Here is a 27,888-nt window from a genome sequence, read left to right on the forward strand (position 1 = left end):
TATCAACAAAATGAAAAAGTTCTAGGGCAGCAAAGCTCAGTTACAATTAAGGTATCTTATTAAGTGTATATGCAGTATGTCTCGATACAGTCTAAATAAACATCCTATTGTCTACCATTCGAATACAAATTATTTAACACAAGAAAATTCTTTTGCTTATGTTTGCTGGGCATATAAAATTTAAATTAATTTCTGGCCTATTGCCTTCTGACTAATGTCTCCTTTTCATACACCCTGCATTATCCTTCCTATCAGTTCTTCAACCCCAGTTCTAAAGCAGAAGGAGATTTTGAATCTAGACATGGGATACAAGGCACATGGGGATAGCTCAAAGGAATACAATTAAATGGAGTTATAATGAAAAGGTAGGGACTCTGCTTTTCCCTTATGAACTGTCCAAAGAGGAATAGAGTTCAAGTAAAGGGGAATAGCCCTCCTTGCCGTGTAAGTACTTTTTGATTCTTACCCAAATTTTTGCCTTTTAGGTTGAATTTAATGGAGTATAAGAATTTATAATGAAGTGATCATTTACAGTCTGTTGGAAGTCTTAGAGATAGACAATACTATTGTCAGTTTATATTGTGGCTGAAAATTAGTAATATTTAAATATTTCACTGCTATTGTTAACTTGCCTGATTCTTTAAGCCAGATTTCAATCATTTGAGCTCAGATTTCCTGTGCACATTTTCAAATTTTAAACAAACACAAATGATAAAGGAAGCAGACAGGACTTTGGTTCTGACATCTCCAAGCAAGGTGTTCATTTGCTAGTTTTCAAAAAAGGATCATGGAAAACATCATTTGCATGTGGCACTATGGTTAAGTATTCAGATATGGTAGGCTGGTAGGGAAAATGTGGAGGGTCAGACATTCCAAGAATATACTTTGAATGACAACTTGAACTTGGACTCCATGGATGTCTTCGTCATTTTTTTTTAACATTTTGAAGCATCTAATGGAATTTTATATAGTGCTTACATTTCATATTTAAAATCACAGTAGGTTTTGGATATTAGCAAATTCAAGAGATTTTTAACTGAGACCTTATTATCGTCTTTATTTGTGTTTTGTCAGTAATAATCTATTTTCTGGGTGTAATGTTTATATTTGCTTATCTTTGGTGGGGGGAAAACTTTAGACTCCAGAATCCCTATTTTCCTGGTTAAGATAGCAAATTCAGTAGGATTTGTGTGTGTTATGTATTTATATCTTAATCTGAAAGAAATATTCTCATGTGGATGTGTATTAGGTAATCACAAAAATGGAATTACTCAATTATGGTATGGGTGGATAGCATTTTGGCAGTTCAGGCCCAGGTTGAAGTAAAAGACCAGTAGAATAATGCTCACCACTGGCCATTTCCCCATCATCACTTTTGTCCCAAATTCTTTTTAAAGTTAAATGAAAGATGCCTGGCTTTGTTATTACAGTTTTTAAAATCTTGTCCCTAACATTTTTTTTATAGCTGTTTTACCATAGGGTAGAAATATGCATGTTTAGATTTATGTGAAATATTTGCAGTATAAATCTTTATAGTTTACTCTTTTTTAAAAATTGCTGTATTTAAATAAGAAATTGAAGTCAACAATCCTTAATGTCCATATATACGTATGTACAATTATTGATAATTATTATTGGACCTTGAATGATAGGGAGGTTTTGAGTACAGATTGATTTGCAGATAAAGTATTCTAAGAAGAGAGCACCATGGGAATAAAGACACAGACTTACGCTGTTGTGAATGCATGCTGTCGTGTAGAGTGTGCAGCACTGGACAGTGAGAAAGAAAAGGAGCCGAGTTACCATATTTTTGCTGGAAGATATTTGAATGTCTAATGAGTGATTAGTGGCTTGGTGACCCAAACCAGAGCTTGTATGTTTTTTTTAATCATAATCACCTCTACATAAGTAATCATAGATAATATTTATATAGTCCTTCATGATTACAAAGTACTTTCACATGCATCACATTTGAGGCAGATAATTATTATCTCCATTTTATAGATAAAGGAATTAGGCTTAATGAGGTCCTGAATTGTTGGATATATTGTAGAGGGGCTTCCTATCCAGGGATGGGTTAGAGGAGATGGCCAGAGGTTGAAGTGGAGTCAATACCTGGGTTTGAGCAACATGCATATCTGGGGTGAGTTACTTGTCCTCACTGTCTCTCAAGGGTCTCATCCATAAAAGGGTTAGATTAGATTCTTAGTCCCTTTGCAGGTCTAAATTCTGTGATCCTGTGAACCACTGAGTGCTTTTTAATGACTGAGATCAAATCATGACCAGAACACAGAATTTCTGGCTCCAGGTCCAGAACTCTTTGCATGATGCCAGACTGCTTTCCAAGTAAATACATATGTGAGTCTGTGTGGATCTCCCCTTTCCTATCACAACTTGAAGATGTATACCCTGGCTCTCAGCTGTATTTAGGGGAGGTTACAAACCTGGAGCTGAGTCAACCCCCCAACAATGACTGTCATTTTGTAAAGAGAGATGAACTCCAGGAAAGCATGACCTAGATACAAATTCTTGGTGTTGAATTTATTGTGAAGAGCAGTTTTAATGATTTGGATAAGAGGTTAGAAAAGAGGTTAGATGCATTTAACGCCTCAATCACTGGCTTTATTTTCTTCCATGTCAATAGCCCCTGAGAGTCTTTGCTATCTAATTGGATGGATTTTTTGACTCTTCACTGATCTTTGACCTCCAGAATAAAATATAAACTCCTTAACCTGCCATCCAAGAAACCTTCTACAGTCTGGCTTTGTACTAACCAATTTAGCCTCATCTCACAATGATTTTCTTTCATTCTAGCCAAACTGAACTACTCACTATTCGCTCATCTCATTTTCTTTTCTTCTACCTCTGAGTGAGTCATCCCCCTTTCTCTGTTACTGCACTCTCTCCTCACCTCCCCTTGCTGATATCTCTTCCTTCAGGGCTCAGATCATGTGCCATGTCAACCACAAAGCCTTCCTTGAGCCCTGCCACCTGCTTCATAGTCTCCTAGCATACTTGTGTCTGGATGGTGTTTTGTGTTCCTATGACATTCCATCTTGTATCAGACTTACTTGTATGTGTGCTGTAGAGCCACAGAATTTAAAGCTGGAAGGGGTTATCTGGCCCACCCTTATCTTATAAGTAAGAAAGCTGAGGCCCAGAAAGAGGATGTCTTCTCCCCAAAGTCACTCGAGCATTTTGGACAGAGCTGGGATCTAAACCCAGGCTTTCTGTGCCAAGCTCCCCTCCCTTCCAGTAGCTCTTCTAAGGAGACCAGGGTTTGTGCCACATCTACCCATGCATCCCAGAGCCAGCCACAGGACCTGGAAAAAGCAGATGCTTGATAAATGTTCACTATAATTGAGGGCAGCAAGCAAGACCAGAAGGATCCAAGTTTAGAAAGGCTTAGGAAAGGAATTTTTCCTCTGACTATGCTGTCGTTCCTCTCTTTCTAGGTGCCAGACAGATACTGCCCCTGGGCTGCCAGTGGAGCCCTTCCAACAACAGCAGCACTATAGTGGAAGAACATCTCTCCCATTCCTCTCCTTTCTCCTATGTATTATGGTTTACAGCAGAGGTGTCAAACTCACAGCCAGCAAAACTCCTTAGTGCAACCTAAACCAGATGAAAATATAATTGGGAAATGTTTAACAAAAATACAGTACAACATAGATAATGTTAATTTGTGGTTTTCTTAGTCAATATACAACCTGCAAGGATTCATTTCTATTTGAGTTCAATACCCCTGGTTTATAGTAAGCTTTTTTTTTCCTTCTGGTCACCCTGATGAAATAGTACACATATTTATCTCATTCTGCAGGTGTATGAGGCTCACTTGTCTGAGGTCATACAACTAATAAGGAAGATCGTTAGGATTTTGGAAGATAAAATCTTAGATTTGGAAGATTTAAGTGTCATCACTTCCAACTCATGTCTGAAGCATGGATCCCTTCCACAACTTGTTTCACAAGTAGTCATACAGATTCTGTTTGAAACCCTGTAGGGCAGAGAAATATGCTAATCATGACCATGGCATCCAGTCACCAGGAATGAAGTTCTTTCTGTGAGAAAGTAAGGGAGCCAGGATTCGAACACCAGTCTTCTGACTCTTAACTTTCTCTGCACTACACTACACTGCCTGCTTCTCTATTCTCTTTCTTCTCATTATCTTTTGTTTTCATACTCTAGTCAGGGGTAATTAATTACTTCTAGGTCTTTTCAGATGCTGTGTGGCTGGCAGACATCTGGATTCTCACAACTCCCTGATGTTTTCCCATCATCACTATCATTCATTAACTTGAGGGGGGGGGGGGGGGGGCGCAACACTAGGCTGGTGTTCCCTCTGACTGCAGCTTGGTTCTAGTCAACTGTGAAATGAGCTAGTGGAGGAGAAACTTAGCCAGAGAGCCACGCCACCCCTTGGAATGAAGATTCCCAGATCCCTTCCCCACTTCGCTGCCCATTGGTGATAATAGTGCCCCGAAGCTGTCATCGATGTGAATGGGAGACTTTCATCCTGAGGAACTGAGGCAGCAAAGTGTCGATCATCAGAATGAGTTCACATCTTAGCTTCATCCCTGCAGGGCTCTGTCCAGTAGGGTTGAGAATGTCCTTGTGTCAGCTATTCTCAGAGCTTTTGTGAAGTAGGTGTTTTACAAATTGGAATTTTATAAATTGGAAAGTTCTGTAAAGAAGGAAGATAATGTTATTAGTCACCAAGGGCTCAACGAACATGATAATGTTATAAGAGCTATCAAGAAACATGACTTTATTTGCAGGAAAGCAGGGATGAGAGTCTCATGGCCCTTGAAGAGAAAGTTCTAGTTCACAGGATCAGAGAGAGAGGACAAGAAATGAACATGTAGAAAGCAGCAAGGTTGGGCAAAGTTCCAGTGAAAGAGGAGGAGTAGATAGAGGAAGAGATGAGCCCAGCATGCAGCACCTTGGCAGATTGAAAGAAGGGTTTTCCAGAGTGGGAGCTCAAACGCATGCACATGCATACATATTCACACGTAATGCCCAGCTCACTCTATCCTGAGCTCCTGCTGCTGCCACTGCACCCTAGCGAGCCCTTCTATGAGAAGCAGAAAATTCACTCCAACCAGAGAAGAAGCAAGCCATGTTTCATACCAGAAATGAAATGTTGTTGCCAAAATGAAATGTTCTTTCTGGTGGAATGGAGGCCCCAGGCCAGAGGGTAGTGTAGGCAAGGGAAAATTCCACAGATATCTTTGGAAATTAGTATTTTTTTCAGTCTGCCAACATCAGCTTTCACTGGGTTTCATAAAAGGTCTAGATGGAGTCTTCATTGTCATCTCCACTGACAGTCACATATATAATATGTGCTAGGCAATTCAAGGAATGTGGAATAACACAGAGAAGAGCTATTTAGTTTTAACTAATTTTTAGGGGTGGATTCCAACAGAAATATAAATCCTATGTGACAGTGTGGCTTTGGAGCCACAAGACGACTCATATTACAGAATCCCAAAATGCTGTCTCTGGATGAGGCTCCTTAGAAAATAGTTATGTCAAAGGTGGGAGGGACCTCAGAGACCATCTAGTCTGGGAAACTGAGCCCCCAACAAAGGAATGCCTTTGTGCACATGGCTTGTAAGTAGAAAAACCAAGACTCAAATCCAGTTCCTCTCACTCCAAGTCACCATGTTGCCTCAATAATTCTCTAGTACATTAAGGTTTGCAAAATATTTTCCTCACTATAATCCTGTGAGATAGGTCATGTGCACATTATATCTCCACTTCAGAAGGAGGAAGCTCAAGTCGGGCTCGGAGTGACTTACTCACTGGGGCACAGAATGAGGAGTTGGCACAAGACTTGAGTCAAGTCTTCTGATTTCAAAAGCTATATACCACACCATGCTGTCCTTATTCATCTCTGTTAAATGGTGCAATTCTTCATTGAAAAGAAATGGATAGAATCACAGAACCAAGGCTGTCACAGCCATTCTAGAAATACTTAATACTACTGCTGATGTCAGTTCCTTGCCCTCTTTGAATTCACAGACTAGTGGAGTATATAGAACATGTACATAAATAACTATGACGAATGTAGGAATGGGCAAATTAAGAAAAGTTCAGCATAATATGAAGGTTACAAGAAGAAAAGATTACTTCTAGCTAGAGGCTCACGGAAGGCTTCTTACAGAAAATGACATTGGAACTAGACCTTGAAGGACAGGAAGGATTTCAGCAAATTATGCTGAGGGCAGTATGCCTCAAAGGAAGCAGGAGCTTCCTCAGCTAAGGCAGGAAAGCAGAAAGGGGCAAGAGATTGGGAAGTCAGACATTTAGGCAAAATTTTGGAGCATGTGATGGGAATTTATTTTCTGAATATGTTACTTACTCTTCCCCTACCTGGTAAATCTTCTCTTACAATAAAAATTTAAAAATAAAATAATCAGTCTAACTGATATTGATGGCATCTGACCATATACATAGTGTTGCATACCCATAGTCCCCTACCTATGAAATAAAGGGAGAAAGAGGCATTTTCTTTACTCTTCTTCAGGACCAACCTTAGTAATTATCATTATATGGTGTTGCTTTTATTGTTTTTTGTGATGATTATTGTACTCATGTATCTTATTTTCCAAATCTGCTTTCATCACTCAGTGTCATTTCATGAGTCTCCACATGCAACTCTGAATTCTTCACATTCATCATTTCTTTTGGCACTATAATACATTTATATGCCACAGTTTGTTTAGCCATTTCCCAACTGATGGGCATCTACTTTGTTTCCAGTTCTTTGATACCACAAGAAGTACTACAATCAGTATGTGTGCCTGTCTCTGCTTCTGTCCTTTCTTTTACTTCCCTATGCCTAGTAATGGGATCTCTCACTCAGTGGATATAGGCATTTTAGTCACTGTCTTTTAAATCACAATTCCAAAATAATTCTTGAGGGGAATTTCATCTCACTATAAGAAAAATCATTGTTAACACCTGTCCAAAAGTAAACTATCCTAATTCCCAGAGTAGTGAAATCTGCATTCCTAGATGTCTCCCTGGAGGCTGGGTGATTGTTTGTTGTGAGTGCTTTAGAGAAGATGACTGTTTACCTGGCATAGATTGGATTAAATGCTCTCTAACATATCTTTTGAATCATAATCTGTGAGTAATGAGAAATTAAAATGAAAAGTAGGAGTGGGAAGCAGATTGTGCAGGGTCTTGAATGTTTGGCTGAGAATTTGGGACTTTATTTGACAGGTATAGTTTAGGGGCTATGAGAGATTCACTATGGCTTTCAAATAGTAGATAAGCCTTCTTTGCAGGGATCATGCAGAACAAGAGGTTGCCAATAAAATTGTTGCTTTCAAAAAAAAAAAAACCTCACAGCAAAGAATTGCAGCCCCTATTCAGAAAAGAAACTTTCCATTTATAAGAAGGTAGAGCCTGAAAAGACATGTGATTGTCACTTTCTAGACTCAGCATGCTACTAGTGGAGGAGGCGGCTTGAGAGCGAGGGTAGAGAGCTGGGTCAAAGCCTCATCTCTCGTACACACTAGCTTTGTGACCCTGATCAGGTACCCTCTTTTTGCTCTCAACAACTCTCAAAGACAAAGAAGGTGCTCCCTGATCCTCATGGGAGGCAGAGTCCTTCAGAGTCCCAGGGGCAGCCCCTAGCCATTTGCTGCCTGAAGCATGTCTTATGGTGCTCTGAGCTGACGGTGAAAAAGAATTCTGAGGTTTACAGAAGAATTTGTTTACATGTACATTTATCTTTACATTTCTTCCTTGACTTCTCAGAGCTCCATGAGGTTAAACAGTGTGTTATTTTTCCCTCACTTTTTAGGTGAGAAAACTGAGCCTCAGAGGAATGCATTGACCTGGCCAGGGTCATGGAGCTAATGAGTAACAGAGCAGGCAGAGAAGCCCAGGGCTTCCTTACCTCCACCAGGGTTCTCTGCTGCCTCCCAAATAAACAAACCCCGAGGTCCCTGACCCTTCCTGGGCTGTGATCATGTCCACATGGACCTCTGCATCAAGATTCAGATGAGGAGGGTGGTACAGCAGGAAGGGAAGCCATGCAGACCCTTATTAGGCAGCCCTGAAGGATGCTGCAGCAAAGACCTTGAGAATGGATAATAACTTTCCTCTGAGTATTTAGGAGAAAGTTCAGTGACTCTCTAACTCTTTAAGAGCAAGCTGGAGTTGCACTGTTTACCCTGCACCACCCCTTTCTTCCCCTGGATCAGTGAATCGAGACTTTAGAATTCCTCACTCATTACCAAACTTTCCTTTTTTTTTCTTACAATTCTGTGAAATAGGAAAACAAGCATTTTTCTTTTCTTGTTGTTCCCCCTAGCTTAATGTGGATGCAGAAAGAGAAGAAGGGGAAGAATTTGAGGACAACATGGATGTGTTTGATGATAGCAGTTCCAGTCCATCGGGCACCCTACGAAACTATCCACTGACCTGCAAAGTTGTCTATTCATACAAGGTTTGTACTTCTTACAAATAAGTGAGGTTGTTCAAAAGTAGATACTTAGTGTTGCATCTCCATGTGACATCTTGGGGCTTACATACTCAACGGCTGCCTGATTAGTACTGAGCCACCTGTGTCTGTGGTGGGTCAGGAATCCCCAAATCTCAGAGCTGGCAGAACCTCCGATGGTATGTATTAATCCAGTCCCTCCTGGAGAATCCCTTCCATGGCAACCCAATAAATATTCAGCACTCTCCTGGAACATCTGCAGTGATGGCAAACTTACTTCTGATGACCAACCCGCACTATAAACAGATCTAATATTTAGGAAGTTTTCCCTTACATTAAATAAAGTCTGCCCTCTCTGACCAAGCAAAAGAAGGCTAATCCCCTACTGATTTGTGTTTTTGAAGACAGTGAAAATGTCCTTCCTGAGCCTTCTCTTGGTTCCTTCTGCTGCTTCTCAAGCAGTGTGGTCGCTGGTTCCCTCATCATTCCAGTCACTTTTCTCCAAACTCGCTCCATTTTGTCAATGTCCTTCCTAAAATGTAGTACTCACACCTATTTGCTCAATCCCATTTGGTTTGAGCAGGACAGAGGTCTGCTGGACCTAGAACCAAGGATTGTAGATTGTCAGAACTAGGGCCAGAAAGGGGTAGAACCCTTTCTTAAGCACCTGTTATGTACAAGGAATTCTCATTAGATACTGAGGCAGAAAGAATGTCCCTTCCCTCAAGGAGATTACTTTCCACTTCGGGAATCCAGCAAATACACAGATCAGTAAATAGAGTGACAGCACTAGTAACCAAGGGGAGGAGAGAAGGCTTCCTGAAGGACGCAGGCTCTGGGAGGACCCTGGACCCCTAGCTAGGGATTCTGTGAGGCAGAGGGGAGGAGGAAGAGGAAGTGTATGCTGGACATTCCTGGTGACCTGAGCACTGTAATGTGGAGTTGGAGGCACAGCTAAGAGCATGGCATGACTGGAATCTGGCATGCCTGAAGGAGAGTAATATCAGCATCTGGAAGGGTCAGTGGGAGCCAGACAGTGCTGGGCTTTACTGTAAGCCTGCTGAGGAGTTGGTGTCTTACCTCCTGGCAGTATAGACCCACCCACGCTAGAACAGGGCAGGGCCATGATCAGATTGGTGTTTAAGAACATTATTTTGGCATCTGAGGGAAGGGTGGATGAGATCTAGTCTAGCCCCTTCATATTACAGATGAGAAACCAACACCCAGAAAAGCAAGGAATTTGTCTTGAGGTCTTGCAGTGAGTTAAGGGCAGAGCTTGGACAAGAACTCTGGCTTTCCTGGAGCTTTTCCCTCTCTGCCCTCCTGTTCCCTCCTTGACAGACCTGAGTCACTGTTAGTTAAAAGAGGGCTCACATTCATAGATGGATTTAAGATTTGCAGAGCATTTTCTGTATCTTAGCTCATTTAATCTTCACTTTAACCCTGAGAGATGCTATTGTCACCATTTTGCAAATGAGACTCCAGGAGGAGATTTGCTAGGGTCTCTTGACTAGTAAGTATCTGAGGCAGAATTTGAACCTGGGATTTTTCCTACTCCAAGTTCACTCTTTTATCCATCATACCATAATGCCTTTCAAGATCCCTCATTTTGGATTCTACATGTTCGCTTTTGTTTGATGAGACCTGATTTTGTTGGTGTAGGGAACATCTAATGAAACCACTCCCTTTACCACTGCTGGTCAGCAAGTGCTCTGCAACTAATACTGTAAGAGAAATACCCAGGGAACTGAGAGGCTAGGTAAGCTGCCTGGGTTCACAGAATCAGTGTGTGCAGTGGTGAGGCCAGCTGTCTGCTGCTCCACGCTACCTCTAGGTGTCTCCTAAGGTGATTTTGTGTTACACGAATCCAGAATATAACTGTCTCAGAGCTGTTTCCAGAACCTTTCTTTTCACTATTGTAATACAGCCATCGTCCCTTTATCTGGTCATCAAGATAGGAAAGAACGATAACTCTATTACACAGAAAACCTCAAGCTCGTATTTCCAGTGATACTTTCTACTCAGAGAGAATGTTGGATGTAGGCTGAACCACAGCATCCCAGAGCTAGAAGGGCCCTCAGCTGGCATCAAGAATCCCATCTCCTTCCTACCTGACAAGTGGATGTCCTGCCATCAAGAAAGAACCCACTGCCTCATGCTGACACCGAGTCATTTCAATCATGTCCATCTCTTCATGATTCCCTTTTCTTTTTGGAGGGGGTGTTTTTTGCCAGAGATACTGGAGTGATTGGCCATTTCCTTCTCCATCTCATTTAACAGATGAGGACCTGAGGCAAACAGGGTTAAGTGGCATGCCCAGGGTCACACAGCTAATAAGCAGCTAAGGTTGGATTTGAACTCAAGCCTCCTGATTTCTGGCTAGGTGCTCTATCTACTGCACCATCTAGCTGCCTCACTCATACTGGGACAGCCCCCAAAAAACAGAAACCAAGGAAAATACTGACATAGCAAAGAACAGTCGCTTTTTGGATAGTGGTCATTGAAATTCTTTCCCCTCATGAAGCCCAAATTCATTCATGCAACTTTATTGGGCCAAACAGAACATGTCAGTCCCTCTTCTATCTGCCAGCCCCTCATTTGTTTCATAGCAGCCATGTTGTCTACCTTGAGTGTTCACTTCTGGCTCAACTTCTCCAGCTCATTGACTCCGGCCTCCCCAGGCCCCAAGTCAGGGTCTTTCATCAGCCTGGTCACCCTCCTGTGACCACTTTGCAGCTTCTCAGTGTCAGGAGACTAGAGTCTGAATCCCAGCTCTGACCTTTCCTAGCTAAGTGACTGTGAGCAAATCATTTTATTTCCCCGAGTTTTAATTCAGTGCATCTGCAAAGGGAAGGATAAAACCACTTGCCCTATCTGCCTGGCAGAGATGCTTGTGAGAAGATCTCAGCTGCCATGGAGCACTAGAGAAGGCGGCGAGCACTAGTTCTCCCTCCTGCCACAGAGCAGCCAAGGGAGCTGGTGAATTCCAGCCACTCTCCCTTCCTCTGCCGAGATTCTGACTGGAACCAGTGTGAATGTGAGTTCTCAAAGGGCACATGGAAGGAGAGAGTCAGAACAAGGACCTGGCCACATTCGGTTCTCAATGTCACTGCTCCCCCACTCATGGGGGTTGCATCCTCTCGTATGCTGTTCTTCACACTTTGCTCCTTCTCCAAGACTGCATGGTATATGTGTGTTTGTCTTGATAATTTTAAGACAGCCTCTGAGTTCTTAGGGATTTCAAGGGGAGAAGAGGATTTCAAACGGTCAGTATTAAAAATTATTGTCTTGTGTTATCTGTGAGTCTAGGGTGGGATCCATTTGAAAGCTCTGACTTTGTCCCCTCTTATTGCCTTCCTTGTGGAATGCAGTTAGTGCATAGTGGAATCATAGATTTAGAGCTAGAAGAAAGCTCAGAAACTGTCTAATCCCACCCCTCACTCTAGAGGTGAAAAAACCCTGGCCAACAGAGGTGAGGCATCTTTCCTCAGGCACCACTGATGGTAAGTGGCTGAGCCAGGATTTGAACTCAGGTTCCCTGACTCCAAATTGAATACCTTGTTGACTATGGCAGGCTATCCCCCAGTACAAATATGTGGTACTACTTTACTTCACCCCTGGGCGGGGAGGAGATTGGCATGTGCTCTTCATCCATCTTAGCAGGGGATTTATATCACATTCAGTCCTGCCCAGAATCACATGCAAGTACGCCCTCATCCTTTCTTCTGCTTTGTCTCCTTTTCCCCAACTCCTCCTGGCCCAATGTAGTTCTCCTTAAAGATGCCTATAAGTAAATTTATTTTGTAAAAGTAGTTTTCATCCAGTCATCGCTTCCTAAATACTTTTAAGTTGTGCTTCAAGTCTTCCTTAGGTGTCCTTCAGATGGAATTTCCTGACAAACACGCTGTTCTTAGCCAGCTGACATGTTGCTTATCTGCTGCCTTTGATCTCCTTCCTGAGGGTGGCTCCATTTGTAAGGTCTTTAATGAGAGAGGTAGTGGTACCTGAGCAGTTATAGCCTGCTCCTTTATGTGCAGCTTGTTCCATTAAGTATCCATAGGCAGCCAGCCCCAAGACAACCCAGAACATGATTCAGTTCATTTCAAGAAAAGCTGAGAAAGAGACAGATGAATGAGACCTGTTCCTTGCCCCCAGGTAGCTCAGCTTGCTCCTAGAGGAAGTACAGTACATGTACATGTATATGTAGCTACCTACCTCACGGGGTTGTTGTGAAGAAAGTACTCTGGTGTTAGAGCACCTTAAAAATGTGACTTGCTGTCATGGGTGCATCAGGGAAGTGCAAAGTGTGGTCCAAGGGACAAAAGGGGGAAATCGAACTGAAGAAATCAAGGCAGGCTTCCTGGAGAAGATGGCATTGGAGCTGGGCTTTGAAGAATGGGTACAGGGGGGACAGTAAAGGGCTCCTGCCACATCTGCATCTCTAGCTGACACTGGGCATAAGAAGGCTCCCCAGTGGGATCTTCAGTGTTATTGAAGGATTCCCATAGGTTCTTTGAACTAGAGTAGCCTTATACTTGAGGCCAACCAGACTTTTCTTTTTTTGTTGTTGTTCCCTTATTAAAATAGCACAATTAGTGTCCTCATGGGCAGCGTGGTATAACGGAAAGAGCATGAGACAAAAAGTGAGATCACCCCATTGGCATTCTGACTCCTCCAAGGTCACTGTCTGCATGAGCTCAGACCTAAGTTCTGCATCTGTAGAGGAGTGGGCCTGGGCCGGAGGGTCTCCTAAGGTTTCTGCCAGCTCTAACAGTCTCTGGACCTGTGGGCAGGGACAGGTGATTTGAGTTTAACATGCACCAGACAAGTCATGGTCAGATGATTCTTCAGACTCTCCCATGAACATGGATACAGTGACTCCCCCCTTCTTGAGGTTCCCACAGAGAAGCAAGGAGAGGAGGGAATTTAGCTATTGATGAGGGAGAAATTATTCCCCTCCTTGGAAAGCCTTCAGGAGTTCAGGAGTTTTTGCCTCTTGTGTTTTGAGGTAAGTGATTTTTTAAAAGTCTGACCAAGATGTGTTTATGTTTCTGCAATTGTGTAAACATGTCATAATGCTATTTTTTTTCCTGTAAGTGGACATATGACCAAGTTCGGAGGATGAGATCCTAAGGGAAATAGATTAGATGCCCAATAGATAGTAAATCCCAGGATCTCTGAGGTCAGTCATGTGCACAAAGCATATGCTTGATCAGCAGAGCCCTGTGATCAGGGTGAAGGGGTGCCCATAAATACTGAGCCCTGGCTAGCCATGCATCACAGCCCTGCCCACAACTTTCCTGTCTCACGGACAGCGTTCTACAGTTGATGACCCTCAAATCAAGGCGTTGTCTGAACCATCTTCACACTCAAGCACATCATTCCTCTCCACGTCTGCATGCCTAGTCCCCTAGTGCTCAACATTGGCATGTTGCTGTTATTTATTTAGTTACCTTCCCATGGTCCTTGTAGAAGCCATGCATTCATTCATTCATTCACTTCATCTTGTTTACAAGTATGAATTCATCCCAGAATCTCCCTGGGAGAGGGCAGGAATGTCAGCCCTGTTGTGCAGATGAAACTGAGACACAGAAACCTTGAGGAACTTGCTCATAGTCCCAGAGCAAAGCTCTGACAGAAGGCTCCAGTCTCCCAGTTCTCTAAACCATCGTGCCTCATGAATGGCCCATCCCATCACTTGTTTTCATTACAGTTTCACCTCATAAAATCCTTAGAGCATTGAAATTCTTGTACTGGAATTCTTTTTCAAAATCATTTTGCTCTCTGGCTTTCTTTTCTTTTTGATGACCAGCCTACATCTGCTCTTTATCTAACCTTTATAATTTTGTCCATGACCATCCTCCATTGCAGGCATCTCAGCCAGACGAGCTGACGATTGAGGAGCATGAGGTGTTAGAAGTGATTGAAGATGGAGATATGGAAGACTGGGTAAAGGTAGATTCCTTTGCTCATATAACCCTTTCTCGTGGCATTTTGAGGAGTTTGTTTGGGTTCTCACGAGGCCCCTGGCCTTCATGTCTGTGAATGCACCACCCTCTTGTCTCTCTCTCTCTCCCACAGGCTCGAAACAAGGTTGGCCAGGTGGGTTACGTGCCTGAGAAGTACCTGCAGTTCCCTACATCCAACAGCCTCCTGAGCATGCTACAGTCCCTCGCCGCACTAGACAGCCGCTCTCACACGTCAAGCAATTCAACTGAGGCGGAACTCGTCTCCGGAAGCCTCAATGGAGATTCCAGTGGTAATAACTGATAGAATTCGACAGGTCATTTCAGCCAGTAGCAGCAGAAATTTATAACAGACATTTACTAAGCAACTGCAGTATGCAGAACACAGTACTAGGAGTTGGGAGAGATGTAGAGTTGAGGTAAGTCATGGTCTCTGCCCTCAGGGACCTTATAGGCTTCTAGATATCACACAACATGCCATAGGAGACCCGAGGGCAAAGAGAGTCCTGGACCAAAGGATGAAGAAGGTTCTTCTGTGGTTAAGGTGGCGCTTCATTCAAAAGACGATCTAAATAAAGGAAAGGGAACCCCTGCAGAGACACACATGCGGAAGGGTCCAGTGTCTGTGTAGAAGGCAGACAGCCGGTGAATGTTTACTATATGTCTCATCCAGGGCTCTGTATGGTGGAGTTACAAAGAAGAAAATCATGACAGCTTCCCTCAGGAAGCTGGGGAGGAAGGGTCATCAGGGGATACACTCAAAGAACTTTCCCTCCATAACATTATCCATTGATTCCTAAAACATACGTTAGATAAAATAGCTCTATAGGTGGGAGTAGATCCAAACTTGTGGCATCATCAGACATCATCTTATAGTGCAGACTGGTGCCTGGGGAGTTAATGCCTCAAGACTGACCAGTTATCCAAGAAGGTTAGGACAGTGTTTGGCTGAAATGAGTTAGTGACATTATAATGTGACATCAGCCCAGCAGTATCACTCAGGGGCTTCCTTTAGGCTTCAGGATGTGTTTACTGTATAGGAGAAGTAGGGGGTAAAATGTTAGGAAGGATCTGAGGGGAGGATCAGTCATTTGGTCAGCAGATATTTATGTTTCTGTGCTCTGCATTGATGAAATTAGTGTGAGAATTGCTAAATATCCTGGTTGAAAGAAACAGGCTAGTTTAGCCTAGAAAAGCGAAGGCTTTGAGGGAGCATGCTTGATTTCTTCAAGTATTTAAAGGAGGTCTTGGCCTGACTGGCCACAGAGGGCAGGACAAGGATCAGTTTGGTTTGTTCATTTAAATATTTAATAACTATTTATTATACACTTACTATGTGCAGAACAGTGTGGGCACACTGGGGATGGGGTAGAGAGTAGCATGTAAACATGTTCCCTGCCTTCCTGAAACTTAGTCTGTTTTGAGGTTCAGATGCAAGCAAATATAATGCGTAGTATTCCGTGATAAGTGCATCACAGAGTTAGAAACACATTGCTCCAGGTGGGAAGGTTAGGGCATGCCAGGGCAGAGGGAAGACTCTTTGCACTAGGCCACACTTGACCTGAGCTGTTTGGGTGAGTCCAAATACGTCTTCTGTCCTCCAGTAGCAGCTAAGTCAGTGAATGCCCAGTGGTCCTGTAGGCACATGTGAAGGGAGGGCCCAGTAGCTCAGCCAGAAATGGCCTCAGCCACTGTTTTCTATCTTTTGCCCCACAGTCTGTTTTGTTAAAGCACTTTATGACTATGAAGGCCAGACAGATGATGAACTGTCCTTTCCTGAGGGAGCAGTCATCCGCATCCTGAATAAGGAGAACCAAGATGATGATGGTTTCTGGGAAGGGGAATTCAATGGACGCATTGGTGTTTTCCCATCGGTGCTAGTGGAAGAACTTTCAGCCGCAGAAAATGGTGATACTCAGTGGGTGAGAGAGATTCAGGTGAGGAGGGGGGAGAAGCTTATCAGCAATGGCTCCAAGCAGTTTCATACTCATTGTGCCAGTGAGATCTTCACGTTGAGAAGATCCTCAAGATTATTCAGACCATTTCACCATGACTTGTTAAAGGTCTCACAGCGTAGAAAGTCCTGCACTAGGACTTGAACCCAAGTTTTTTGATTTAGTCTAATGCCCTTCTCATTATATAGATCAAGCACCTATTTTAAAACAAAGATACATGGACAATCTGAGATATTACTTTATCTGATTCTTACTGTTGCTCATTGAAAAATTATTCAGTTCAATCTAACTGAAGCATTTATTAAACACCTCAGCTATAAGCAGTCTTTCTGACTGTCCCCCATGCCTGAAACACTCTCCCTCCTGCACTCCACCTCCTGATCTCCCTGGCTTCCTTTAAGTCCCAATTAAATCCCCTTCTTTTGTTGGAAGCTTTCCCTAACCCCTCTTATTTTCAGTGTTTTTCTTCTTTTCCTCATTTCCTGTTTATCCTGTATACAGCTTGCTTTGTATATGTGTGTTTGCATGTTGTCTCTCCCATAAGACTGTAATCTCTTTGAGGACAGAAACTGTCTTCTGCCTCCTTTTGTGTCCCCCGCTCTTAGCCCAGGGCCTGGCAGGTAGGAAGAGCTTAATGAATGTTGAGCCATGTGCTGGGGATAAAGACAATGCAAACTCTGCCCCTAAGAAGCCCACAACAGAAATGTTCCTGAAGCATCTGTGGAATACCCACATTAACTTTCTGTTCTCTAGTACTCTCTTAGAGCAATCCATGCCTCACCCCTACAGGCCCCATCAGGGCAGACTTCTGAGGAAAGATTTCACCCACCTCAGCCTCAGTGACGTCCAAGCCCCAGACAAAGTAAAGATGCTGGAAACCCTTGATGACCCTGGCAAGATGTGGACATAGCTATCTCATCTTTGTGTGTCAACTCTCTCTACCTCAGTGTCTGCCCCTGGCCAGATATGTGAGCTGCCCCTAGGAGGGGTTCAGTGAACAAGAAATGTGCTGTCATCTTTCTGCAGTTAATTATGGGATAAAGCAGGAAGGGCATAGTGACGAATTTGAGTCTCCAGACTTTGACTGACTTCAAGTAGTGGCCAAGGGAAAAGAGCGATGGGTTTCAAATGAGAGGATCTGGCCCCAGTCCCAGTTCTAGCAGCTGTTCTCAGCATCCTTGGGCCTCAGCCTCCAGGGAGACTCTGAGGGGCCATCTAGTTTAGGGATGGCCAGCCCAAATAAAAAAGGATCCCTGCAGGCCATATGCTGACTTGGAAAACCACAAATTAACATTGTCTGTGTTGGACAGTTTTTTAATTTACTTTGTTATATTTTAATCTGATTCCCTTGAATTGATGCCTCTGTTCTAGTCCAGCCTACTACTATCCAGATGTTATAAGTGGTCCTCCAGCCTGTGCCTGAAAACTCCTAGTCTCTGGATAAGCCTCTGGCTCCTTAGGCCAGCCTCCACACTTAGACTCCACTTTTTTGTATAGTTCTAATTATAGGGAAGTTTTTCTTAACATCCAACTGAAATCTTCCTCTCTTCAACATCTCCCCATTACTCCTAATTGGACCCTCTGGGCAGAGCAGGTCCCATGCCCTGAGATCCTTACAGATAGCTGTCACATTCAGTGCTTCCCCCTGCGCCGTCCTATTCACCATCCCCTCTGGATTCTCTCTAGAACTGAGTGTAATGAATGCTCTTTCTGGACACTTTCTCTCTTATCTCTTTAGGATGAACTGTTGCCCCATCTGATGCCCAGGACTTGCCGTCCCTCCCTAGTATCTATTCTCTTAATTGATTTGTTCCATTGCTGTAGCCTGTTGAGATCTAATCATCCAGTGTGTTCATTGTCCGTCCTTCCAAGTCACTGATGAAAGTGTCGAACAGTACACAAGCACAGATCCCTTGGGCACCCCCTTAGAGAACTTAATGCTTATTGCCCACCTCCCATCATGAATATCCTTTAGGCCTCCTCCCTCATCACCCAGTTCTGCTCCTACCTGACAGTTCTGTCTACACTTTCCAGCCTATCCACAAGTAGAGCATGAGAGGCTGTGGAAATCTCATCTATAAATGCCACATTGGATGACATTAAGTGATCTCATAGTTCCCTTCTGGCTCTGAATCCTGTGGCCTGTCTGTATTGTGTGTCACTTTCCCAAAAAACCTGCAGTGTTTCCCTTGGGTTAGAAGTCCTGCATTACTCCCTGCCTTCTTGGAATTTATAGTCTAATAGGAAGAGATAGAACATGTGCACAGATCCATAGAGTCCAGAGTGGGCTGGGACAGAGCCAGAGGCAGGAGGGAAGGGAGGTACATCAAGAGAAGCTTCCTGATAATTGGCACTATCCCTGTTTGGAATGACTCACTTCAAGCAAAGGTTGGAGCATTGCTTGTCAGGTGTGTCATGTACAGAACCCTTGTTGGGAATGAGTTGAAGAAGACTCTGGCATTCCCTTTTCCAGAATTCCCTTTTCTGTACCTCCCCAGCTCCCCAGGATCAAGGTCTCTTGTACAGTTAGTCTTCTGAACAAGAAAATACATTGCAGCACATGCATGTGGAGCTATATATTTACCGCAGAGTAGCCTCAAGCGTGGTGCTAATGAGCCCCAGCCAGCAGGTGAGTGCTCCCACCAGCACTGCTTAGCTCCGTAGCCCGAGTTACGCTCCTTGCGGCCATGAGCTCTCACTGTCTGCAGTAGGTACCACTGGTCACAAAGGAGATGTACAGGAGATGTTGGCTGCGTGTGTCATCTCTGGGGAATCTAGGTAGCCAGATATCCCTCCCCATGTCCTGCATGTGCAACATGTAATAGAAAGAGCACTGGACTGCCAGACAAGAGCCAGGGTTTAAATGCTGGCTCTCATACTCACCATGGAACTGTAGGCAAGTCCCCTTGCCTTTGTTTCCTGTGTTTCCTTATCTCTAAGTTTTCCACCAGATCTGTGATCTCATTGATGTGAATGTTGTCCCCTCCCAGGATGCAAGTTGCCCCCACACCCCTTGTCCCTCCCAGGATTGTTGTTTTCTCATCTATGAAATGGTAATAACAATTTTGGCCTCCTTACAGGGTTGTTGTGAGGAGAAGGTACTTTAGAAACCATAAAATGCAGTAAAAATGTGAGCACTTATTATTCCTGAGGCTAATTAAATGAACAGTGAGAATAATCTGTTCTGTGAATAAATGGAAATATTCAAGTTGCTAATGGATTTTTCCATTCTGTACATCAACTTGAGTTTGTATAAAAAACAAAGACAGCAGGATGTCAGAGAAACTACTGGCCTTGGAGTCCAGAGACCTGAGTTGGAGTCCTAGCTGCACCCTCAAGGGGCTCAGTGATACTGGACAAGGCTCTTGACCTGTGGGCATCTCCGTCTTTCCCTCTGCTGAATGGGGTTCCCAGTTCTCATCCTCAGTCTCTCTTACTACCTTTGTGATGATGACACCATGAGCAGAAGTGCCTGGGACTCCATGTGTGTGACCACAAGCTGCTCTGTGAATCTGGGCCACCAGTTTTATCACCGTTGTCATCATTTCCATGATTATTGTTTTGGACCCTGTTACCACGCAGTATTTGGGGGTTTACAAAGTGTTCGTGCATATGTTTATTCCATTCAGACTGTCATTACTCAGCTCATTAGAAGGCTTTTAAAAACTTCATCTGCCAGCTGGTGGTTGTATCTCATATGCCCAGGCACCTGGCTCTCAGCAGCTTTCACCAAGTGGCCGAGCTGCCAGGTGGCCGGAGCACTTTGTGTATGACACTTTGATGACGATGCCCTCCAAGGTAAGAAGGACAGGTGTCATTGTCCTCCTTCTTCAGAGGAGAAAACTATGCCCAGGAGAGGGAAGTGACTTGTCCCAGGTTCCCAGTAGTCAGTGTCAGGGCCCATATTCAGACACCCAGCAGTGCTCCTGCTCCACTGCACTGCTGAGTTACTGACCATGAGTTGGAATCAGAGGGCTGCAAAAATGACCAGCCGAGGGAAAGGATCGCAGTCCCTTGGCCACCCAGATTCAGCCTTCCTATGACTCCCATCTGCCCCTAACCAGGGGAATCTGATAGGAAACTCTTTCCCAGATGAGTATAAGGTGCCATGTAGTTAAATTTCTTGAGGGCATGGGCCATTTCCTTCTCATCTCTGTATATCTCCAGTTCTTGGCACAGTCATTCAACCATACGGGGCAGTCAAAGCCAAGAAGACCTTGTTTCAAGCCCTCTGACTTGCTGGTTGAGTGACCCTGGGCAAGTCACCTGACCTCAGGGCTGCAGGCAACTCTCTAAGACTGTAAATTGCATAGCACAGTCTGATGTAATTTGGTTGGTACAAGGAATTTCCCCACTGGGAGTTCCCTATATCAATGAAATCATAGGTTCAGTCAAAAAAAAAAGTTTGTTGTATCAAATTAAGTTGATTTAAAGTTGGAAAGAGCTTTTTAAACATTATCTAATTGAATATCCTCAGTTTACAGTTGAAGAACCAGAATCTCAGAGAAGGAAAGTGACTTGACCAGTATCATACAAGCTGTGTTAAGGGGTCCCCGAACTTGTCTTTTTGTGCTGCTATATTTTCCAAAAGCACTGGACCCAGAGCATAAGGAGGCCCCTCATGTGTCCCAGCTGACATAATTTGTTGTACCCCAATCTGGTCTCCCTGTGTGTGTTTGAGAGGCATATCAGGCACCAGGCTGTCTGTACAAGGCTGGGAAAAATGCTTGTGCGACTGGGGCCCTCCTGTCTTTGCAGTATAGCGGTTCCCTAGGGAAGAGAAGTTGACCTTTGCCATTGCCTTTGCTCCTCACCTTTCCCCCCCTATGCCGTATCCCTCCCTGTTTTCTCCTCCTTTTGTTGGCACTGCAATACAGTACAATATGTAAATATGCAAACTTCTGTATGGATAGTGAACTCTTTGGGTTCCATATGCATGTTCATTTCCCTTGTAATAAACCTGGTTTTCACATAGGTCTTGTGACATGATTGCCTGTTGACAGGTAGAAGTAGCAAGTTGAGGTTTGAACCCAGGCCTTCCAACTTCACTTCACTGGCCAGTGCCTCACTCTATAGAAGATGTATTAGAGTGTGTGCCTTCCTCTCCATTATCACAGACCTTTTAACCACTCCTCACTTTCTTCCCAGATCTCTCCCTCCCCCAAGCCGCACAATTCTCTGCCTCCACTGCCGCTATATGACCAGCCGCCCAGCAGCCCTTCCCCCAGCCCCGACAAGAGGAACTCGAGGTACTTCCCCAGGTCTCCATCCATGAATGGTGAGGCTCATGGCAGAGGACACTTTCCTCTGCTCCTTCTCTTACCCGTCTGTACCTGTTACCCCACCTGGGATTCCACACCCATGACTCTGATTCTCTCCCACAGAAAACAGCTTTGGCTCTGATTCTCCTGGGTTCTCTCAACCCCCAAGACACACACTGGAGACCTCCTATGGCAAACTTCGACCTGTAAGTATCTGGGCCCAGGGGTTGTGGGGGTGCTTGGTTCTTTCAGGTTAGAAAGTGTTAGCCCTAGGCTCAAGGTCTGATTCTAGAATCTGTAACTGTGTTACATGACACAACATGACACTGTGCCTGCTTGAGCCTCAGTTTCCTCAGCTGTAAAATGAGCATAATCCTAGTTCTAACATCAGCTAAGTAGGATCTGAGGCATTAAAGATGAAAGGAACTTCAGACAGTGTATCTAGTCTTACCCCTTCCTTTCACAGATAGGGAAACTGAAGTCTAGAGAGGGAGAATAGTTTGTCCAAGGCCACATACTCAAGCATTGTCTTTGGCTCTCAGTCCAGTACTCTTTCTTCTGAGTCCTCTAGGGGTCATGTTTCTTACCTATAAAATGGACATAACATTAACTTGTGCCTCCCAAAGTCTTTCTGAGTAGAATGTTTTGGTTCTGTAGAGGCAGAGCTGGCGGCTTTGTCCCCAAGGAAGAGGTTTCCTTCCAGAGGAAGAAACACTTTGCTAAAAGTCTAAGGTCAACCTCACCCAAGGCCATGAGATATGGTAGAAAGGCCTGGGACTTGGAGTCAAAGAGAATGCAGTTCAAATTCAGCGTCTGGATCCTCTGCACAGTCACACTCCTTTATGGTCTTCCCATCTCTTTCTCTCTCCTTCAGTAGAGGCCACACTCAGTTCCCTGCCCCTTTGCTCATCTCACCATTTTGCTTAACAATCTTATTATTCCATTTGCCACAACTTCCACTTCTCCCCAGGACCTCAAATCTACATATAAGTCAAGCCCTAGACGCATGTCTGTGAGTCAAAGTTGGAAGGCAGTAGGACATGTCCACATCAGGACCTGGGTATCTGACTGGCACTTTATTGTCATCATATCTGACGGCTCCTCAAAAACAGTGGCTACTTATGGCATCCCCATGTCTGTCATCAGTATGATTATTTTCCCAGTCATAGCTTTTTTAATTTTTTTTAATGTTGATTTTTTAAATTCAGTTTTATTTTCAAATTCAAATTCTGTCCCTCCCATCCCCAGTTGAGAATTCAAGAAAAACAAAACCCATTACAAATATGTGTAGCCAAGCACAACAAATTCTGCATTGTCCATGTCCAAAAAAATAACTCCTCTGTGAGCCCATGAGCCTGCAGGTGGTTGGCAGTGTCCATCATGAGTCCTCTGGCATCAGAGTCATTCATCACATTGATTAGAGTTCCTGCATCTCTGAAAGGTGCTCTTCTTCACAGTCTTGTTGTTACTGTGTACGTTGCTCTCCTGGTTCTGCTCGCTTCACTTTGCATCAGTACATTCAAGGCTTCCCAGCTGCTTCTGAAACTATCCCCCTCATCATGCATCTTATAACACAATAGTATTCCATCACATTCCTGTACCGACTTGTCCAACCATTCCCCAGCTGATGGGCATGCTCTCAGTTTCTGGTTCTTTGCCACTATGAAAAGAGCAGCTGCAGATATTTTCGAATATAGGTCCTTTTTCTCTTTCCTTTTTGGTGGTGTTGCTGGGCCAAAGGGTGTGTACAGTTTAATTGCTTTTTGTGTATAGTTGCAAATTGTTGTTTTTTTAGAATGGTTAAATTAGTGCATAGTTCCATCACTAGTCCCTTAATGTACCCATTTTCCCATAATCCCACTGCATTTGTCATTTTTCTTTTTCTGCCATTTTAGCCAATCTGATAGGTGTGAGGTGGTACCTCGGAGCTGTTTTAATTTGCATTTCTCTAATTGTTGGTGATTCAAAGCAATTTATCATATTGGTAACCCTCTGAAACCCTCTGAAAACTGCCTATATTTATCACTTAATTTTTTATCATTTGGGGGAATGGCTTTTATTCTTACAAATTTGAGTCAGTTTCCCATGTAGCTTAGAAATGAGACCTTTATCAGAGAAACTTACTGCAAAGATTTTTTCCCCATTTACCTGCTTCTCTTGTAATTGTGACTACATTGGTTTCCCAGTCACCTTTGACACCATCCTCTCCTTTATATGGTCGGTTCACAAGCCTTAGCAACCCTTTCCTTGTAATGCCTTGAAATTGCTTCCAGTCTCTCCCCATGTCTCTCTGGGGCCAGAGTCACATTCCCGTATCCCAGCTGTGTTCCATCCCACAAAGTAAAAACCTGCTGTGGCTCCCCACTTTCACAGTCCACAGGAGAAAAGCCAGATTCCAAAGCCTACTGTTTGAGGCCCTCCACAATCTAGCCCCCTTCTCCCCTTTCCTCCTTTTCTCATAGTACTGTCTTTAATTATATTCTGGCCCTCAGTTTCTTTATCTTCAACATATGTGTTATTGTAGGGGAGACTGAGCAGGAGGAGGGCTATGGATGATTGATCTCTAAATACAGCTCTCACATCCTCTGAGTCACCATGCCCTTCTGTAAAATGCCAATAACAGCATTGGTTCTACCTCTGTCTCACAGAATTGTCATGAAGAGTGTGTTCCAAACCTGAGCGCCATCATCCGTAACTTCCCATGATTTCTTAGCAAGAGTAACAGAGGTCAAAATTTATAGAGCACTTTTATCTCATCTGATCCTCACAACACCCCTATGAGGTACCAGAGATATCAATATGGCTGACCATTGTCCTTCGAGTGTGTCTGACTGTGGCAGATCAGACCAGTGTGAGCTTGGAATGTTCTACCACAGATCAGATTCTTTTAAGCTCCTGCAGTTCTGCTTTGCTCATATGAGCACAAGTACCTTCTTTAATGCAGGAATACCATGCTTGGGCCATCCTGTGCCAGTGTCTCCCATGTGTCACAATCAGTTCCAAAGTTCTTCAGAAAGACCTTGAATAAAAGTATTAATATACCCATTTTACAGAGGAGGAAGTGAAGACTCAAAGACATGGAGATGAGTCAGCGGCAGGATTGAGACCCACATTTCTCATTAGCATCTACATCACATCGCACTGCCTCTGTCTCAGCATGTAAAATTCATGCCTTCTGGGGCTCCATGAAGGGCCTGCTTGTCACCGGCTTGGGAAAGGAAACTGAGGCCTAGACAGGTTCAGCAACTACCCAGCACCCTGCAGGCAGTAAATTGTCACAGAACACGGTAGGAAGAAGGAAGTTCTGAGGACCTTCATTTGATCCCATGTGACACTTCCTGCCTGGACCTTAGTTTCCTCATCTGTGAAATGTGAGGTTTGGGCTCCATAGTCTCCAAGGGCTCTTTCCACTCTAGAACTAGGATCCTGTGACCTCTAGAAACTCACTGTTTGCATCACACCCTGCTGCCTCAATGTCATCCCCAGGGCTGAGTGTGTGTAAGTAAAGAATGACTGAGTGAATGTAAGCCCATGTTCAAAGCAGCATTTAAACAAGCAGTCTCCCTTATTCCCTTTTGAGCATCAAGCGTTACTGTGTTCAGAGACTTAGAACGTAGACCAGCATGACCCTGGAGCTCTGTGTTCTCTCCCCTAGGTACGGGCTGCTCCCCCACCTCCCACTCAGAGCCACCGCCGGCCCACAGAAAAGATGGAGGACGTGGAGATCACACTCGTGTGATGCCAGGACTCTCACAGAGTGCACCAGCCCCACCATGGCGGCCCACCAAGTCCAGTTTGGCCAGGCTCATTTTTTTAAGGCACCTTTGCATGAAGAGGACTCTATTAAGAAGCAGAAACGGGGAGGACGTTCTGTGCAGCGGAATCCTGCCCTTTTCCTCCCCTCAGTCGTGAAGATTCTGTGCCTTTGCTTGTTGTTTTCTGAGAGTCATCTCTCCTTCCAGAGCACAAGCCCAGAGTGGCATATGGCCCTGGCCAGGCAGGCACACCTGCAACTTGGGGCAAGCTCTTGGCCCCTTGCGTGGCCTGATCCCAGCCCCTTCCTGTCACATGTGTTAGTACAGTATATTACTGTGGCCATAGGAATGTTACAGACTTGCCCAGCCCCCCGAGCACCATCAGCCATGTGATGAATGGTGAAGATGAATCAGGTTCTCCAGCCTCAGAAGAGGAGCAGAAGCACAGGGCTGGGGTGGGAGGGCCGGCTTCTCATTACAGTCCCTGCCACCTTCACAGGGATGGGTCATGCTTCCAGCTCCAAAAGGCCTCAGTGCCTTGGTGTTCCTCTGCCTGCTCCTTGTCTAGTAGTCACAGCCTGTCCTCCCACCCCACCCCCCTATCTGGGGAAGGGGGCAGGACATTTCAGAGCAGTCCCTTGCATCAAAGAGAGAGGCCTTGCCTCCACAGGAAAGCCCTGACTGGCTGACCTCCCCCTATTGAGTATTTGCCTCGTGTATTGGAGCATCCACTCACTATCACTATGGACCTCCCAGTAGCTGAATCCCAGTCGCAAGTCAGCCTTGTCATTGGGTAACCTGGGAGAGGTCAAAGTTCAGGGGACTAAGTGTTATTTTCTAGTTGGCTCATCAGCTTAGCTGAGGGAAGCCCAGCACCTGGTTCACAGCAGCGAGTCCAGGGAAATCAGCCCCACCATGGCCTTGAGGCAGCAGCGTGAGCTGTCTGTCTCCTCAGGTCTCATCCGTGTCCAGAAGTTTTGCCAGGGCCTTGAGGCCCGAGGTGAGAAAGGAGAGGTTGCTCCTTGGCCTCATTTCAGGGCTTGGCACAAATCCACACCAATGATGCAGTGAAGAATCCCACCCAGCCCCCTGTTACAGGGAGAAACTGTGGCTTCACCAGCAGTACTGATGAGATCCCAAGGTCCTGGGGAGAAGCAGCTCCCAGGTATTTAAGGAAAACTATTTTTGTCTGCACGATTGGGTAGGAAGTTTTTCCACCTAAACCAGAAGGTAGAGAATTAATGACTTAGCTTAAAAGGGCTGTTTGGGGAGATTGCTTTGCTTTTACTGTTTTATTCTTAAAGAAATCAATATACATTTAGATGACATTATCTGAACTTTGCACACAGTACTTCAGAGAGTCTGACCTCAGAAAATGATCCCTGAAGCAGAGAGCGCTTCCCAGGCCCCTTCTCATCCGAAATCCTGCCTTGTCCAAGGAAACCTGCCCTGGATTGCTCCATTTCATCAGCAACAAGGACTGTGGATGAATCTGTTCTGTATTTTTTTGTTCTTTCGCGCCTCTTAACCTGTTGATCTGTTTGAGGTCTTTTTATGTGTTTATCAAACTTATTCTTAAGTTTAAAAAAAAGTGTTTTTTAAGATTTAAAAGTTTGCAGAAATGTTAAAAGCATCACAATGCCGAAGTCAAGTAAGTATCACTCTGCTGTTCTCCTCTTCCTCCAGCCAGTCTGTCTGTCTGTGCCCGCAAATCAAGGTTCTCCAAATTGAGAGTGTTATTGGAAATCTCTTTAGTTATATTTTAAATATTTTCTGTAAGAGCTGCTAATTTTATTTAAAACAAAAAGTTGTAAAGATGCCTCCTTTTTAACTATGACTTGTTCGTACAGGGCACGTAATCCATGTACTCCAGTGTACAGTGTCAGTACACTGAGAACACCTGTACAAGGACTTCCTCTGTACTGGCTGTAAAAAGTTTGTATTTATTATGTATAAAATGTTGAATAATAAAAAAAAGTGGAATTAAGGCTTTGAGTTTCTTAGTTTTGGCAAAAACAATCCCATTGATTGCATCTCTAGCTCCTCTATAATAGTCAGCAGCTGTGATAAGCCAACACTGCCTCTCCCAGCTCCCATCTTCTCACACACGTCCTCAAAATTAGTTCTAACTTCGAAGAATTAAGGCAGTGAACACATCTCTAACTATGCCAGGTACTGTGGAGGAAGGACAGCGACCCTAGGCAAGCTTTGGTGGTCTCTTCCAGCCTCCAACGTCCAAATTACATCTCCTTATGCAAGCTCTACTCTGCAGACTCTTCTTAGGATTCCAGCCTGTCAGGAAAAGACATTGGAAGCAGCGTCTCCCATCCCAGTCCTAGAATCTCCCTTAGGGGAGCAACCTAGATGATTGGGGCCCATTGCAAAGGAGTCAAAAGAGCAAACGTATACCAAGTTCTTTGTACAGAACTATTCTAAGGCACTCTACAAAAATCTGTGCTTAGTATGATCATTATAAATCCAACACATGTCTTG

The 27,888-nt window shown here is 44.2% G+C and overlaps 1 protein-coding gene across 1 annotated transcript in view; it reads left to right on the top strand.

Moving 5' to 3' along the window:
* Window positions 1-27,382, top strand: part of FCHSD2 (FCH and double SH3 domains 2) — a 346,602-nt gene extending 319,220 nt beyond the window's left edge. Inside the window, exons 14-20 of the mRNA XM_072610940.1 lie at window positions 8,330-8,464; window positions 14,330-14,413; window positions 14,540-14,717; window positions 16,141-16,361; window positions 21,528-21,657; window positions 21,764-21,846; window positions 25,296-27,382. Of these exons, the coding sequence (XP_072467041.1) occupies window positions 8,330-8,464; window positions 14,330-14,413; window positions 14,540-14,717; window positions 16,141-16,361; window positions 21,528-21,657; window positions 21,764-21,846; window positions 25,296-25,379 (915 nt within the window). The 3' untranslated portion in view covers window positions 25,380-27,382. The remainder of the gene's footprint in view (window positions 1-8,329; window positions 8,465-14,329; window positions 14,414-14,539; window positions 14,718-16,140; window positions 16,362-21,527; window positions 21,658-21,763; window positions 21,847-25,295) is intronic.
* The last annotated feature ends 506 nt before the right edge of the window (window positions 27,383-27,888 follow it).

This window comes from Notamacropus eugenii, chromosome 5, assembly GCF_028372415.1.
Source record: "Notamacropus eugenii isolate mMacEug1 chromosome 5, mMacEug1.pri_v2, whole genome shotgun sequence".
In the NCBI taxonomy this organism is placed as follows: Eukaryota; Metazoa; Chordata; class Mammalia; order Diprotodontia; family Macropodidae; genus Notamacropus; species Notamacropus eugenii.